We start from the raw sequence: 18,607 nt of genomic DNA, 5'->3' as shown, positions 1-18,607 counted from the left end.
AGCCAGTTGGTTAGAGTTGATGCAGGGAAGAACTTAGCCTCAAAGGAAGCCACTAAAGCCGCACTCTCCAAAGGAAAGAGAACGCCAGCCATCTGTATTGCAAACATTCTAGTGCCCCATCCAGAGTAAAGAAAGGGAAGCAGATGAACTGATTTTAACAGCACGTTTTACTTTTTCAAAGTATATTCATCAGAGCATGGAATCCATTTTCAAAATATAATGTATACAGTATTTCAAGGATCCTTCCCGTACTACACCCCAGAATCCTTTCACTGAAAGCTTACTTGAGCACATGGGTCAAGTGCTCCACTCAGGCACATGTGTTTAGTGGCTACTATGCCCATGACAGCATAGACTAGAATAGGAGTCTACACAGAGGGAAAGAATTCTTGCTGAATTAGAAAGCCTACAGGAAGCTGTGGCCGTGACTGAGTTTTCAGGACAAGGTAAGATGACAATATTCTTGAATGGAGTCAGCGATTTTAAGTACTCCATTGTGAAACCACGGAACACGTCATTAGGACTGGCATAGCCGGCCAAGGAAAAGGCTGCAGAGCATAACCTTGGGAAGACCAATTCTAGCCAACCGGCAACCTGGTATCAGGCCTTAAATCTAAGCCGGCTGCTGTTCTTTGTTCTAATCTAGCCTTCCATCGACTCTATGAGGAAGGCAGGGTCCGTGCCATTCTGAAGATGAAGAAACTAAAGCCTACACATTTAAATTACTTGTTATTTTCTGGCTACTGACCCTGGACTCTGACCCAGAATACAGGCCTCATCTCTACTCCTTTCTTCTTCAGAACCTGCTGAAAAAGCCAAAATGAGACCTGAGCATGCTGGATCGCTGAGCAGGTATTATCTAATGATACTGCAGACAGCACTTCCCTTCTGTGCAGAGCCTCTAAGCTCCCGAAACACTGGCTTGCCTATACTTAGTTTGGCCACCATTAAAGAGCGGCGTGGCTGCCGTAGGAACCAGCCCAACCACAGCTCAGGAGAGCTGGCCAGTCAAGTCGGCCCGGACTCTCATTTCTGCATCCAAATCCGATGATGCTTTTTAAGATAATTTTTTTTTTCAAATGCCAAGGCTACTTTAAAAACAAGATGTTGGGGGCTGGAGAAATGACTCAGCTCTTATGAGTACCACTGGCTGCTCTTCCAAAGGATCCAGGTTCAATTTTCAACATCCACGTGACTCAGAAATTGACTGTAACTCTGCTCTCTCCAGGGACACTACAGTTATATGTGGTGAACAGTCATACATGCAGATAAAAATCCTCAAATATATTAAAGAAACAAATAATTTGAAAATAAATAAAAACAAAATTTTGTTACAATGGGCAAGAACTGATCCCTATAATCCCAGGACTTGGGAAACTGAGGCAGGAGAACTGTCATGAACTCAAGAGTAGCCTGAGCTACATAGCAGGAACCAGGCTAGCCCCAACTACAGATTTTGAGAGCCTTTCTCAAAACCAACCAAAAAGATTACTGGTTTTTTTTTTTTTTTTTTTTTTTTTTTTTTTTTTTTTTTTTTGTCAAACCATTAGTTAAGACAAGCATAAGGAATTGTTTTAATCAATCAAGAAAGTACCTTTCACTCAGCTGTTCAAAGTATACATCCACCCACCCACACAAATGCATATCCCTTACCCCGTACACACATTCACAGACAAACACAAATCAAATTACAGAAAGCATCAAGGTGTGTGACCTCCTACTCTGGCCCCAACCATAAGCATGTTGAAATAAGAGTTACCTGTGAGGGCTGGTCTTCCATTCACTGATTATACACACCACAGAGTTCAGACAAGTTTATCAATCTGGGGGTTTTGTGAAAGATTTGTAGGAGCATTCTTCATAACTAACAACTACCCTAACCATGAAACAGCTAACATGCTGAGGGAAACCAGAAAGGGGAACCTTGCTGGCAACTATGTCTAAATATTGTTGAATTACTGAATTCAGTGTAGATAACACCCTTAGCCACAGCTACAGTCTAGCTTAAAAAAAAAAAAAAATCTAGTGTTCTTTGCTACATCCAGGTAAGAGTTTAGGTATTCTACAAAGAACATAAGCTTCAACCACCACCGGGAGACCCTGGGGTCACTGAACCTTTTCCGAGTTCTCTTCACTAAGTGACTGTGTAAGACTTCCACAACAGGTATACACAAAAGGAATGAAGCCCAAGGGTTCAGAAACATACCCTCCTACAGAGCTGTCTTACGTACAGATTAAACTCGGAACTCCAGGAAACTGGCGCACAGGCATCTGATCTATCACGTGTTCCTTATTAAACCAGATTTCCTGCAGCATCAGGGTCCTGAGAGCCAAGGGCCACCTTCATAGGACACAGGTGTTACACTTTTCCTTTATTTACCTTTATTTATGAGAATAATTAATTTGTAGGAATTTTGCTCTACAAAATGATGATGATGGTGGTGGTGGTGGTGGTGGTGGTAACACTATAAATCCCTTTACTCAAAGGATACAAGAATTGAGCCTGTTTATCTAGAGTCTGGGACTTACAAAGCACATCAAGTCCCCTTTCTCATCAGAGCAGTTGAAGGTCAGCAAACTTTTAGCCCCCAGGTGCAGTGAATTATTTCTAACCACATTTGACGGCAGCCACAGCAGCCTCCATCCAGGCCCCAGGCCTGTACTCTCAGAGCTCCCAATACACAGGAAAGCTAAACAAGACCCTCCCCATCCCCAGGGAACAGTTCCACTAGGTGGTATGGAGATGGGAGAGAATCTCACCCTGCCTCACCAAAGATGAAGGAGAGAAGGGGGAGGAGGAAGACGTAAGCAAGAAGCAGAAAGCGGTAGTTGTCCCCCCACCTCTCCATCCAGCCCTCCCCCAACACCCTCCCCCCACGTCCACCCACTCTTACTCTTCTGGCAGCGATTTGTGGTCCAGCAGCGGTAGTTGTATTCATTGTTGATGGTGGTCTTCTCACACATGGGCTTCTCCTCCAATGTCCCTGGACACAGGTCCCCACATTCCTTTGGGGGCTTGTTCCCCACAATGTAGTTATTGGATACCGCATCCAAGATGAGAGACCAGTCTATGGTGGAGAGGTAACAGAGGTCAGCGTTTTTCTCAATCCTGATGGCCCCCCGAGTAATGTTCCTCAGATTATAAAGCCCAATATCCTTGAGATTGGTCATCTCAAAGATGACCAGTGCGTAATTGTAGAAGAGTTTCCAGCCACGGATGACCGTGAGGTTTGGGAAGAGGTCTCCCAGGCTCTCGAGGCCGGCCACTCGAAACAGCAGCAAGTACTCGGTGATGACAGTGAGCTTGGGGAAGCGGTAGCTTCGGTAGTCCTCGGCCTTGGAGATGAGCAGGATATGGAGGAAGCCCTCGATCACGGTGCAGTTTTCCAGACGCTTCAGCTGCTGGTAGTCGTTGCGGATGTCAATGCCGGGCCCACAAACTGAAGGGAGACAAGAGGGCAAAGTGTGACATACCATTAAACAGAAACCATCCTTACGACTTTCCACAAAACCTGTATTATTATAAAAGAAGATGGCTTTGTTTTTTTCACTGCAGACTAAAGAGGTGTGAGTTGCAGACCACACACCCACACAGCTACCTGGTCACTCGGCTGTCTGCACTGGCCCAGATGCCATATGACATGCTCACTGACCTGTGGGAGAAACTGCTACATTAACCATCCAAACTGAAGCTTTCAAGCCAAGGTCACAGAGGGTTGTGTGCAAAAGTCCATGCTACAACCCAAACTAACCCATTGCTGCCAAGGCTCTCAGTCACAACACCTACACAAAAACTCCGCAGCCAAGGTTATACAATTTACTGTGTCCAGCGAAAAGAACACCAAGAAGAGTCACTGTGACCCAGAGAGTAGACACCATCTGATACAGACCAATTGGCCCTATAACCAGGAGGCTCAAAACCGCACACAAAAGAAATAGCTGAAGAAAAGACTTTATGAATGAAAGAGGTGCACGCTCACAAATTTAACACAATGTGCTATGTTAATGGAGTAAGATGTTTCCTGCAGAAGTTAGGTAACAGCAGAAGCAGTAAAAATCACCAGTGGTCTCAACAGTCACAGACAAACAGTACCTGTTCTTTACCTGTGCCAACTGTCCTTTCTCTGCAAATAATAAAATAAAATCGGGCAAGAACATAAAATTTGTAAAAAGACTTGTTTCACTTAGCTAACACTTAACCAATCCAATATCTTTCCAAGGCATTACTTTTAAAGAAGAAAACCCAGGGGCTCAGTAGAAAAGGGTATATTTGGCGAGCAACCCTAAGTTTGATCAGACCCCTGGAACCCACTGTGAGAAACAAACCCAGCAAGAGACTCCACATACACATGTGCACACACAGGAGCACTTTTTTTTATTTATTTAAAAAGGGGAAACTAGTTTTAAGTTATTAATACATACAAATCCCTTTTAGTTCTGACTCCCTATTGTTAAGATAGTTGGTCACCTCTAATTTTTCACATTATAAACAATGTCCCAGATATCCAAGGGCACTTTCTTAGGACACATCCTCAAGTAGACAAACTAACCCAAGGCACTTGTACATTGCAACATGTTACTTATTTATTTTGTTGGTTTTGGCAAAGTGGCCTTAATACCAGAACTTTTTTTTTTTTCTTTAGTTTTGAGTCTGGTGCCTGTGTGTGCATTTCTGCATGTGAGTGCAGTGCCCAGAGGCCAGAAGAGGGTGTCAGAGCCTTTGAAGATGGAGTTATGGAGGATTGAGAATCACCTCAACATGGGGGCTGTTTTTAACCACTGGGCCATCTTTCCAGACTCTAAACCTTTATTTAAAAAAAAGTATGAAATGTGTATGAAAAGACAGCCTTGGTCACTATGCTTTCTTAGTATGTAGTAATAATCCCAAGCACTACTAAAGCTTTTCAGACACCCTACAGTTTTCTGACCCATGTAATTCATTAATTTGATTCCATGGGAGATACAGAGAAGCTCATAGCGCAAAAAAAAAAAAAAAAAAAAAAAAAAAAAAAAAAAAAAAAACATGGCAAACAACTGTCAATCAAGACAGGGCAAGATGAATGAAACACACAGGGACCGCCTTCTCCAATTTCCAACAGGACAAAGGAGAGATAGCATCAAGGATGGGGTTTTAAGCCACCTGTGATATTATGGAACCCAGAGGCAGGTGGAATGACAGGTCATGGATACACAGAGGGATCAAAGGAAAGGAGGCTGGTTGAATCCTGTCCAGAAGGACCACGGGAGGGGATGAATGCTACTTCATAGGATCCAAGAGGGAAGAGAAGCCCAAGGGAGGCCTCGTGGAGGGTTAACCCAGAACAGTCTCAAGTGCAGTGGAGGGAAGGGAGGAGACACTCCTTAGCCATTACAGCCACTGAAGGAACTGGGCAGAGATCGGATGGTGAGGTAGGAAACGGGAAAATGGACAGAACTTGAGAACCTAGAGTAAGAATCCCTTTGGTCTATCTAGTTCCCTCCTTTTTCTGAAGAGGAAACAGGGCCCCTAAGTCAGAAGAAATGGGAGAAGCTCACCCTCAGCACACCCGACAATGCTGGAAGACTGGTGCTCCCAACCACACCTTACCTAAGAGCACATAACCACCACTTTAAAGGTGAGCTAGTGGATTCTGAAGAGTCTATGCAGTCATACCTACGAGGCAGCACGCTCTCTACACGGATATCAGCACAGGTTTGTCTATAGCTCCAACTCAGCATCTTCATCCCTGGCTGCCATCACTACCGTGGGTCCTTTTCGGACCTTCTGTCAACAAACAGCTCAAGCCTTGCAGAGCATGTGGCACCAGTTCCTCCTCCGTGCTCCCTAGATATGATGATCCCACTGAGAACCATTCCCTCATACCTGGCTACTGGCTGGTGATCCCCGACTTCTGTCATCTCACCCAGAAAGTGGCTTTCATATTCAGGGGGACCCAGACACTGCCCTATCTCACAGAGCTTTCTAGTAACCCATGCTTGACGCTGACCACCACCACCCCCACCCCCCACCCTGGCTCCCACATTGTGTCCAATGATGCTGCCTTATAACTTGCTCATGCTGAAAGTAAGCCTTCCCAATTCATCTTGTCCTTCACTGGGCACACACGCCACCTAGTTAACATCCACCTCTGGAATCCCCTTCTAAGCCTAAATGGAGTCTTCACGACTTTTCTCATGATGAACTGCCTCCTTCCTCTTCGTGATGCTCACTGCTGACCTCCAAGATCATGTTTCCCACTCGGGGTACCCCCACCTTCTTGGGACCCTAGCTCGAGCCTTTCTTCTCATCTTCTCTGCACACTGCTTGATACATGGCAGACACCAGAGAACACACACACACAAAACACACACAATGCACAATGGATTGTACCCTATGGTGGAGTTTGAATACTTTAGTAAGTATGGCCTTGTTAGAGGAGGTGTGTCACTGTAGGCATGGGCTTTGAGACCCTCTTCCTAGCTGCCTGAGAGTCAATCTTCTCCTAACAACTTTCAGATCAAGATGTGGAACTCAGCTCTTCCAGTGCCATGTCTGCCTGGATGCTGCTATGCCTCAGCCCTTTATGGTGACCGACTGAACCCCTGAACTTGTCAGCCACCCCCAATTAAGGGTTGTCTTCTATAAGAGTTGCCTTGCTCATGGTGTCTCTTCACAACAATGGAAACTGTAACTAAGACACCTGTCTTTGTCATTTTGTCTCTGCAGCTCCGGTCTCACTACTGATCTGACCACTGTCTCCTTCAGCCTGACTGACAGCAACACCTTCCTGCAGCACGCCCCTCTGCCCAGTCCATCCTTGGTCAACAGGTTCTGTACTAGTTCATGCCCATCCTCTTCTATAGCACATCCTTGCTTAACACACTTGTTCACTAGCCTCCAACAGGCTCAGCCCCGCCCTGCTGCCTTGATAGGGCTCCCCCTTCATACACTACCCCAGGATCTCTTCAAATTCAAACGTCACTTCCATAGAGGTGCTCTGTGCCTGGGCTTCAACAGTTCCCCCAACTATTCTTCAGCTCCCTCTCTCTCTCCAACCTCCCCCACCTCATGTTCACCCAGCCTCCACTCAATGACCCAAAGCTCACGAAAATAACAGCACAAAATCTCTCATCGAAAATGGGGGGGAGGGGAGATCCTGTGCCCAGCCTAAGCTATCTTATTCCTTCTAGACCACTGTAAATTAAGTATATTAATTTGCTCTTAGACTGTAACAGGAACATTGAACTGTATCACTGCATTCACCACGTGCTTGATCATAGCATAAAAGTATTAGGTATCGAGTAATTTTTTTTCCCAATGAATCGTACACATTCAGGACCAAATGCAGAAACTGAAAGACTTAACTAAGGTGTCCTTCACATATAATCAACACAAAGACAGTACGAAGGGCCTGTTCCCTCCTGACAGCTGGCCTCATGTCACACAGAGCTGGGGCTGGGAAGCTCCTTAGAATGAAAGAGCTGTTTCCTTATTTACACCCCCATCCCCATTTATAGAACAAAGGGAAAAAAAATAGGAAGAAACTACCCGCTTATTCCGGAGAAGAAGACAAGCCCAAGCCACAAAGTACAAGGCAGGGCCCAGCAACCAGCCGCTTTGGATTCTGAGCGACGCTGTGGGTCTTCGAGTGTTTTGTGAAAGAAAAAGAGAGTAATCAAGCTGAACTATGAATGACAGTAGTGTTCAAAGGCACAAGCCACAAACGGGAAAGCAAATGCAGCACGCCTGCCTGTCCAAGTATCCACGAGAGTGCAGGGGGAGAAAACACTCAAAAGCATGTGAAGCAGACACGCCCTCCTCACAGCTGGTACCGAATCCCAAAGCACATCCTCCCTTCCAAAGCCAACAGCTATCTGGCAGATCCAAAACAGACCCCATTGCAAAGACTAGTAAGAAAATGGAAATAAAAGATGTCTGGAAGGGCAGTGGTGGGAGGAGCTGAGGGAGGACCACAGCCGCAGGGTCTAACCTGGGGATGAGGACAACAGAAGCAAAAAATGGATGGAGGCCGCCAGGCAGGGCCATGTTCCCCGGTGCCAGAATTCACGTCTGCAAAGATGCCATCTTAAATAAAGCGTTTCGGGCGATAGAGTCTCTCCTAGGTACTGCCTAAAACCCAATTGGCAGAACTTTCATTCAGCCAGACTCAAGGGCGTGGCAGAGGCCATCGACGCATATTTGGAACATCCATCCTTCAGAACTTCTAATAGGAGAACGGCTGATGGAAAATGATGGGGGAAACATCTGACTGTGAGAACCTTCCAAAGGTGGGTGTCCGAATGTCTGGAAGAGATACGCTAACGATGAGCTCTCCTCGGTCAGCATGCACCTTGTGCAAGGCACCACGGGGTCCAGGAAAGGGACAAGGAGCTTAACTGGGGTTTGAACCCCAGAATGCCCTTTGGAAGGGCTTTTGTTGGCTCATGCCCTCAAATGGACAACCTCTATCCCCAAGCCTCAACTGCCTCACCTGTAAAACAGGCTGTTGCTACCACAGTGATGTCAGACAAGCATGGGGTCACTGTCATCAGGGATGTGCTGAAGCATTAGTGTTTCCTCCATCCTCTTACCCCAATTTAAATAAATATTGATAATCTGATGAAGAGAAAGGAAGTTGGCAAAACCGCTGGCTCATCTACTAACAGCCCCCCCCACACACAAATAGCATTACGTTATCCATTTAACAAAAATGCTTTCAATGTTGATCAACTTCCCTTTAAAAATAAGGGACAGTCTTGGTTTATGATTGCAAATCAAAGATACAGAGCAGAATCAGAATTAATTTTTTTTTTTTTTTTTTTTTTTTTAACAAAACTGTGGGTCCATGGAGTAAGGCACATTGGGGAACTAGACATCTCAGTTCTGAGAGTGAGATCCAACACAGCAAAGTTTTTGCAGTGTGAAAGAGGCCCAGTCTGGCTTAGCCAGTGGCTCACCCACAGTGGTCATTTCTCTTAAAAAGTGGTATCAGTAACTAAGTGAACAAAAACCCACTTCTCAATGCCGTCACTTTGTTAAAGCCAAAATGGCAGGGGATTGCTGTCAATGAACTTGGCACAGGGAGAGTGAATAACCCTCTCCACCAACTGCTGAACCAATAGGGGAAAATATTCCCTAGCTCAATGGACAGGACTCTGGGACCATAGAGAAAGAGACTCACAGCTCTAACTCTAGGGGGGCCTGGAAGACTTCTCATGTAGGGATCCCTGAAGATGGTCCTGCCATACTTTCTGTTTCTAGGATCCCCCAAAGGAAATCTAACAAAGTACAAGGGGAAGGCCCCAGGTAGTCTTGGAGGAAGAATGAAGCTTAGTGGATTGGTAGCAGTTTGAGGGAACCTTAGGGGTGCAGCAGCTGCAACAGAATGAAACTTAAGCAAGACATAGACCAGAAAGCAGACCGCTCAGGGAGCCTGCTTTGCTTTGCGTGGAGGACGGGCATTCAACCCCAGCATGCAGCAGAACCAGGTATACCTTGAGGTTTGCTAAATCACAAAGTGGCCCCAAAATCTGCATCTGAGAAATGCCACACGCTACCATTCTCTGTGTTGTAGTAAGACCCAGGAAAGGTGCCCTCCTCAGCCCTTGTCTCTCTTCTTACTGCCCTCTCTGAATCCACCAAGATCTGCAGTGTGACCCAGGGAAAAACCTATGTACCTGTATATTCAGTCTCAAGTCTCAGTTTCAATCTCATTCTCCTCCCTCCAAATCCCCCCCCATTCATCCCGTCCCCCCCCCCCGCCATGTCCCATGCACTTGATGATACAGGTACACATACCCGTGTCTGCACATAGAGGACACAGAGGCTGTCTTCTGTTTCCCACCTTATTGACTTCAGAGAGGTTCTCAGCGAGCTGGAAATTTGCCATTTTGGCCAGGTTAGCCAGTCGCCCCGGGACTCCACATCCTCCCCATTCCCCAGTGCAAGGTCACAGGTACTCTCGGCCATGCCTGGCTTTCTTATTTCTGTTGGGTTTTGCTTTGACCTGGGTGCTCGGGATTTTTACACAGTGTGGATCTGCCACACTTGCGTGGCAAGTGTTTTTTACCCACTGAGTCAGCAGCCAAGAAAATCCCCAAGCAATCCACCAAGACAATGCATGAAACACAGGAAGGCCATGGGGAAAAACAGGGCAGAGGGCGGATACACAGTCCTCCCACAGTAGCTGAATCTTCGGCCCTTTATAGCCAGAGCGCACCACCCCAGCGCTCTGAGAAGAGGACCTCTTCCTGCAGTAAGCTGTAACTAGCCAGAAACCCGGACGAGGCAGGGAGACTGTTACGGCAGCAAGCGTGAGTGATACTCCAGTTTGCCAGAGTAGAATTTCTGTGTCGAGTGTAAACAGACACAATTCATGTTAAGCCTTTTATCTTCATGTGTCAACGCAGACATGTTTACACTGTGTATGTACACTTCTCCTTCGCACAGACAAGACAGCCAGGCCACCTGACACAGTAAGTGAGGACAACGGCAGGAATGTAAGGGATTTCCACAACATGAGTGACTTTGAGAACAGAAATTAAAAAAAAAAAAAAGTGTAATCTGAACGTGCAGATTGTTCCTCACTGCCCTACAGAAGAGCTGTGTCACCACAGAAACAATCTAAAAAATCTGTCCACACACACACACACACACACACACACACACACACACACACACACACAAAAAAGGAAAAAAAAGAAATGCAGCCTGAATGCTGGGGATACTGAAACCAAGGCTGGATGAGGCAAGGAATCTCAGAGATAGATGTGGTGCTTTTATCCTACCATGCCAATTAAGAAATGGGAAACGCACAGGGAATTAGTTCCAAGGCAAGGGAACACACTCGAGTGTCCCCTCCATGCACGGCATCTGGAGCCAAGCAGATCTGTGCGCATGACGTGAAGTTTGCTTCAGCAGAAGGGCAACTGTTTCCACAGATCTTCGTCAAAACAACCTGGCTTGCTCAGATATTCTACATGCCATCCTAGTCTTAAAATATCCCCAAAGCCCAGCACTCAAAGGGTGTTTCTTCTTTAAAATAACACCCTTGGAAAAGGTCCTAAACCTTTCTCATTATCTCCACTCCCTATGATTGGCACTTTATGAGAAACAGCGCCCAGTGTCTGCCGTACCACACCTGGTGTGGGGCCCAGAGCAGCAGTGTGTTCTGCCTCACTGTGAGGCCCTCCTCAGGACCGAGCCTCAGCATCTTCACGATCACCTTATGCTACCAACAGTGAACTGTCCAACCAGATGCTGGGGCTGAGGGGGTGGGTGTGCCTTTGGGGGACAGCAAAGCTAGAACAAGCCCCCACTGAGCATGGGCCTTGCAGGGAAACAGCCCTCCCTTCTTTTTCTCTCTTCTGACTTGTGATTTTCTGTTCAAAAGCAGGCAAACATTCTCAGGGAAGGCTGGCCCTCTGTCTCCCTCACTGCACGCTGGCTTTGCCTGTCAGACCTGTTACATCCTCTGCTTCCTGGGTGTCTTCCTTAAGTGACCTGAGCTTGTGTTGATGAGCCAGTTGCCTAGATCATGCTGATGGTCAGTATGGGAACCCCATCTACTCACCTGCTCTCTCCTAGGATGTGACTCCATGGTGTGTCCAATTATGAGCCTTGGGCTAAGGGACATAATTCAGCACAATATCCCTTGTCCAGCATGTACAAGACCTTGGGTTTGATCCCCATGTGTGGCAAAATAAATAAAATAACAATAAACGTGTAAATGCACACATAAATTGTGTGTGTTTGTTCCTTCATATACAAGCCTGTCTGAACCTCCTGAAGCTTCTGATTTGATGACCTGTTTAGAGTGATACTGACACACACACACACACACACACACACACAGACACACACACACACACACACAGACACACACACAGACACACACACACACACACACACGTCCGAAAGAGAGAGACACAGAGACAGAAAGAATGAGAACACAGGGAGAGGCAGGCCAGACCAACAAGAAGGGCACCCAGAAGACACTTAAGTCCCAGGGAGAAACTTGCAGGGTAAGAGCCTCAACCCTACAAAGCAGTCACAAGAACACCTTCTGTGGATATGAAGTGTTTAACAGTCAGATGTAACCAAACCAAAGTACATGGACCACTCGTTCATAGATCTAAGAGAGTCCAGTGGGATGGGAGACAGGTTTGGTCACAGCTCTACCACAGTGCAAATACACAGGTGCAGAGACCCAGCCAGAGTCCCGAGCTGACTCACCAAGGTGAATTCTGAACACACGCTGGCGAACAGGCAGGCACACTGAGGTAATGGGGTGCCTGCATGCACCTCTCTGGATCCAGCAGGAAGCCACAACGCTTTGCAAACTGAAGATCAGAACGGACGCCTACCGCTGACCCCGACCTGCCTTCGTTGTCTCCTGCAACTTCTGCATTCCCACTCTGCTCCGTTACCTCCGGACGCCGCACTTGTGAGTGGTATTGTTTTGCATTCTCCAAGTATCTACAGGTGATATGAACCCCTAATTTCTTACCAAGAATCCCCAGAATTTAGGATTTTTCCTGGTGAAGCCTCCATTCACCAGGCTAAACAGCCCACAATCTCTGCTCCCAGCACCCTGCCGGGAGAAAATGTGTGAAATCAACGCCTACCTAGGTTCTGGGATCATCTCAACACCTTGTACATGAGTCCAAACACGAAAGACAGGAACATTTTCTCCTGTGCATCACCAACCAAAGGCAGAACTGGAAACACACTGACAGAGTGAAGCCAGGGGTCGTGGACCACAAGCCAGCATACATACCACAGCAGACAGGGACTCTGCCTTGGGTCTTTCCCTTCCCTGACAAGGTGGCTGCTTCCAAGATCGCATGCTTTGTCTACAGAGCTACATAAAACAATCTCATCACATCCCTGTTGACAGAACGGGGCAGTGAGAACTACATTCCAATGGCTTAGTAACAGTCCGAAGCGTTGACTAATGGGCAGTAGATGAAGGGCCACGGTGCTCCTTCTGGGTCACATCTATTTCAGCATTGCCATCAGTCACTTCACAATACTAATAAAACGTTCCTCTAATCAGGAACGGCAGGTTTCCAGGGGAGATAGCAAATGCACCGGATGACAGTCAAGAGCTAAAAAGATCAACAGATTGGAATTACAACAGAGAGGAAATTATGTTATTTGGACACTTGGGTGCAAAAGAAGAAATGCACAAACGTAGGAGGTGTGAAAAAGACTTAGGCAACTTAATTAGATATAATCTCTGGATGTGATGATGGGGTGTTGTGCCTGCATCCCCAAAAAAGTCAGCCTTAGGCTATACCTAAGAGGTCCTTAGTAGAAAGAGATGACAGAAGCGACCCCGGGTTCTGGGTCCGTCTCCTCCTTCATTCTTTGACAAACAAGCAGATGAACAAGATGGCATGGTGACAGACAGGAAGGGGCAGAAGCCAGAAAGCCTGTCTGTCACAAGGCACAGCTACTAAGCATGTCAGGACCCTAGGGAGGGCTGGTTGGGTCCCGCATGACCTGCTGAAAAAGCAGACCAAGGGCCTCAACAACACAGACCGACAGACTCAGTGTAAAGCACACTTTGCTCCCTATGAAGGTAATGAGCATTTCTGCTACATAACTCGTTTCTGAAATCCCATAAACCCAGCTTGCATCGCCTCTGAAACTCTTGGGCTCTGATCTGCCTTGGTTTCATTTTAAGACTTATTTTTATTTTACATGTATGTATGTAAGTATGTATGTATGTATGTATGTATGTATGTATGTGTGTGTATGTATGTGTGCCTGAATATATTGATATGCACCACATACGTGTCGGGTCAGAAGAGGGAGTCATATCCCCTGGAGCTGGAGTTACTCATGGTTTGTGAGCTGTCTGGTGTCATGCTGGGGACCAAACCTGGGTCCTCTGCAAAAACAGTGAGGGCTCTTAACTGCTGTGCCATCTCCTCAATCCCTATCTGCCTTGTTTTACATCAAAGAAATGAATGTGAATTAGGACCATGTGACCTGTCAGGGAGAGGGCAAGGACTCAAACCTAAATTACGGCATGTGATTTTACAGTGCAGCATTTGTTTAAAGAAATGTCCCAAAGTTGTGAAGGATGCTACTTCAAGGCACAGAGTGCTGAGGAGGGACTCTCATGTGTACCTTGAGAACCACCTGATCAGTGTAGGTGCTTTCAAATGATGCCTGGTAGACACCTCTGTCCAGTGTCTTCTCCATGATCCCTCATAGAAAGACCATGAGAAGCTGAAAGGGCCTCAGCAAGGTTCCATCTCCTCCTTCCCAGCCCACATGTGAAAGAGAAAAACAGGATAAAGTTCTGCATCCCCAAGGAAATACTACTATCCTGAACCTAATGCCCCTTAAAACACAAGTGTTTCCACCAGTAAAGGAGTGTAATAGCAGAAACCATAATCCATAGGAAGACATTAAGACAACGCACGACAGAACACAACCTAACCACAAGAAGTCTGCAGACATCCTTAGAGGGCAGAGCATCTCTCAGTAATTTCAAGCCCATGATTCCATCTTCCTCGGGCATCACACTCCCTCCCTCTCCCTCTCTCTCCCTCTCTCTCTCTCTCTCTCTCTCTCTCTCTCTCTCTCTCTCTCTCTCTCTCTCGTACACACACTTACACATACACTCTCACACACACTTACATATACATACACACTCACATACACTCACACACTCACATATACATACACACTCACATACACTCACACACTCACATATACATACACACTCACATACTCACACACACACTCACACACACACACACACACACACCACATCCACATAGAGAGGAGAGAAAGAAGAAAAGTGAAAAAGCTTAAGAGTTTTGGATTTTTAAGTTACCACGAGAGATTTAATGGTTCTGTAGATTAAAAAACAAAAAAATAAATAAATAAATAAAAATAAAAATAAAAACCAAAAACCAAAAAGCCACTTTCCATTCAATTGAGAGGCCTAGAGTTCAGATTACAAACTCTGAATTAAGAAGGAGAGGGGCAGACACAGGCACTGCCTGTAATCCCAACAGCAGGGCAAATTAGCTAAGCAGACTAAGTGCTGCTCATGAGCCCTGCCTCCATGATAGATCTTACTCCAGTAACTAAGTGTAGAATGACCAAGGGAGGACAGATGATACAAACTTCGGGACTCCGTACATATATACTTGTATACAGCAGTGTACCACACATGTGCACAGACACAGCTCCGCCCCATACATATATACACGTGCAAAAAAATTGACACCCCAATGGACACATGATTTTTGGAAACCAACAAGTACAGTTTGACATTTTTTTTAGGTTGTGTGTGTGTGTGTGTGTGTGTGTGTTCTCAATGTAGATGTGTACCGAATGTGTGCCTGCAGCCTGTAGCATCCAGAAGAAGGTATCAGATCTCCTGAAACTAGAGGTTAGAGATGCTTGTGAACTACTCAGTGTGGCTTCCAGGAACCAACCCCTAGTCGCCTGCAAGAGCAGCCAGTGCTTTTAACGTGGCCATCTCTCCAGCCCCTGGGTGGGTTTGTTGTATTTGGTGTCTTTACAGGTTCTGACTGAGAATAATATTATTCTCAAGTGCATCTGATGATCTCAAGCAAGCTTTCCCTTCAAAGTTGCGCTGCCTCAGTGAGATGTGAGGCTAGTACCAGCTTCTTCATCCAAACAGGTAGGCCACCTTAGTTGCAAACTGGAGTCCTTAGAAGAGAAAACTAGGTTGGCCACACCCTATTGCTAATTCAGAGAGGCGGCCAAAGTCCCCAAAGCCACAAAACACAACAACAGGTGCCAGGTCTTGTCCCACCACATTCACTTGGTACCACAAACACACCAAGGTCAACACTCACCACCCGTAGTCAAAACCGCCTCTATGCCTGTTGTCCTCTGCTCATCTCGGACAGGACCAGTAGTGATGGGCCCCTGAGGCAGCCGCAGCTCACAGACACCTCAAAGACGCTGCATGGGATCAGCCAGCAGGGCTGGAGGTGAGCACAGGAAGCTTCGGGGACTACGCAGCTCAGTAAGGAAGCACCACAGACATGCTCCAAGTGTACCTCAAGCTCATCAAAGCTGGGGGCAAACACCTCACAGGGCAAAGGAATATAAGGGCAACATATCTGACCCTGGAAACTAAAAAGTAGGGTCCTCCTAGCGTGTGGTCTACCTACCCTCACCCCACCCTGAATCTCCCATAACGCTGGATCACGAGTTTACCCCGTCCCTAGTTCCCTCACCATTAATGACGTGCTCCTCCATGAAACGTTAAACAGAGAAACAATAGGAATAAGGCTTGAAAGATGGCTCAGCGAGTCAAGCACTTTGCCACTGTGTGCGTGCGTCTGATGCATAGAACCCACGGAATGAAGCCAGGCAGGAGTGACACACAATATCCCCACGGCTGAGGAGTGAAGACACGGGCGGGCCCAAGGCTCTGGAATCGAGAATGATTCCAGAGAGTGAGTCTGAACTGATAAACTCTGGGCTCCATCAGAAACCCTGTCTCGAACGTTATGGTAGAACAGAGGTTGAGGAACACTCAATAACCTCTGGTCCCCATCCACATGCTAACACCTGCACAAAACCACACTTGAACACACAGGTATACATACACAGAGAGAAAACAGGTTCACACTAACACTACAATTAAGTGGTAGGGACAGTGACCAAAGGTTAACATGGCAGGCAACTGTTGTGGGAAAGAACTTTTAGATAAAGGCGTGGCTCCTTGAGGGGCGAGTCTCGGTTGGCGTATATTTTTACCAGGGCCTTGTACCAAACAGGTGTTCCCCAAATGTCACTAAGGACTCCTATTCTCACCTGCATCTTACGTTAAAGTTTTCAGGGTACAGCATATGCCGATCATAATCAGAAGAATATAAAATGTGTCTTTACTTACTGAATTTACAGGGGAAAAGTTACAGATCTAACAATGCCATTCTTGAGCATGGGGAGCAGGGGGGGGGGCAGCAATTCTCTTCTGGAGGGTGCACACAGCCATTTTTGAGGAGATGTCTATCCATCATTCCCATGCCCACTCTCCTGACTCATCTTAGCTTCTTTTCCATGGATGCTATTCTCACACAGGTTGAGTGAAAAGGAAGGCACGCTTGATAGTATCCCCAAGGATCTGATGTATAAAACCCAAATCCTTTTAAAAGACACGGCAAGGAAACACGGCAGTTAAAAAGCATGGGGACTGTGTAGCTGGCTTCTGTGAGCTTCCTCCTGGGATCAATGTTAACACACCTGTAGGAAGTTACTTTGGCAGGGAAGTTCCCACAGCATAGTGAGATGAGAAACACTCCAGTTCTGTGGAGGTTCCTTAAGCCTCATATTTCCATCAGACACCATTAGACACATTCAAACTAAGGGACATAAAACCTGGCCAGGAGGTTTTATGTCCTTAAAACTGTCACCATGGCCAAGGAGGACAGAGCTGAAAGGCCTGGTGAGAACTTACAGAAAGACACTGAGTTCAGCTCACTCACAGGCTGAGGTGACATAGGGTGCTCGCAGAGAAGGCGTCAGTGTACGGGAGAACTCTGTCCTACCAAAGCACTCCTTCTGTAAACCCCACGCTGTTCTAAAAGAAAGTCTACTTAAGAAGGCAAAGTAAGCCTGTGTGCACAGGAGAGAAAGTCTCAAGGACAACAGTGATGATGTCTTTTCTAAGAAATACCGTTATTATTTCTCTGCAGCTTGCCTCTCCCCACCCCCAGCATGGATACTGACCAAGTGCCAGCTCCCTCTGCAGGGAGAGAAGAGGGTAGACCACTCAACTCTGATTCCGCACTGCTCGCTTTACCTCAGGGTTGGAGGCCGCATCCCTCACAACGCCCAGAGCCAATCTAAGAACAAAGATCATCCGACTACAGGAAGAGAGCCAAGACACGTTAATATGAAAAATTACAAAACATAAATCTGTTCTTAAATAGAGCGGGGCACATCATGCTTGCTTACTATACCTTCTGTTTAAGTACTTTGCCGCCACTCTTTTTTTTCCCAATAACTGTCATTGTCAAAACAATCCTTAGAATTTATTACTTGTCTCCTCCACCTCTTTGACCCCCAAACTGCACCAAAGGGAGCCAACAGAAATTTTGGAATTCTGCTTCTAAAGCAAGGATAGGTGACATTCCTTTGGCCTCAGTCTCCCAGTCAGGAGCATGAGCAGAGGGGTAACTGCCCTCCAGTGTGGCCTGTCCTTTGCTCACACTGCTGAATGCTGACAGTATCTGAACACGGTCCCCTCTCAGTGCCAGCACGACTACCGGAGGCATCTTGAGAGGCCTGCGTGACGTGGTCCACGGCACCCACCCACGGTGGCAGAGAACACACAAGAACAAGCCTGCCTTCAGAGTCGTCAAAGGAGGCGGCACTTCTGGATACGGTCTAATCCTTTCTTTAATATTTCCTGATTAATCAATCAACTGATTACAAATCCCTGGAGCCTCAATCCCGGCATGTAAAAAGTCTAATACAACCAAGCAAAGCTGCTCTCCTTGACAAGGGTACATGAAAGGATACACACTGTAAGCCACGCAGAGCGAAACGGCACGGTGAGGATGACAAACGGTTCTTCCATTGTTGCTTTTAAGATCAAGTGATTTCATTTCACTAGCA

At 46.6% G+C, this 18,607-nt stretch overlaps 1 protein-coding gene across 2 annotated transcripts in view; it reads right to left on the bottom strand.

The window, feature by feature from the left end:
- IGF1R (insulin like growth factor 1 receptor) overlaps positions 1-18,607 on the bottom strand; it is a 264,623-nt gene that overhangs the window by 213,977 nt on the left and 32,039 nt on the right. For both annotated transcript variants that reach the window (XM_080914258.1, XM_080914259.1), the window contains exon 2: positions 2,895-3,440. In XM_080914258.1, coding sequence (XP_080770384.1) covers positions 2,895-3,440 — 546 coding nt within the window. The remainder of the gene's footprint in view (positions 1-2,894; positions 3,441-18,607) is intronic.

Source organism: Micromys minutus (assembly GCF_963924665.1).
Source record: "Micromys minutus genome assembly, chromosome: 3".
NCBI classification, from domain to species: domain Eukaryota; kingdom Metazoa; phylum Chordata; class Mammalia; order Rodentia; family Muridae; genus Micromys; species Micromys minutus.
Note: the sequence above shows the minus strand (reverse complement) of the source record. Positions and strands in the feature narration are given on the sequence as shown.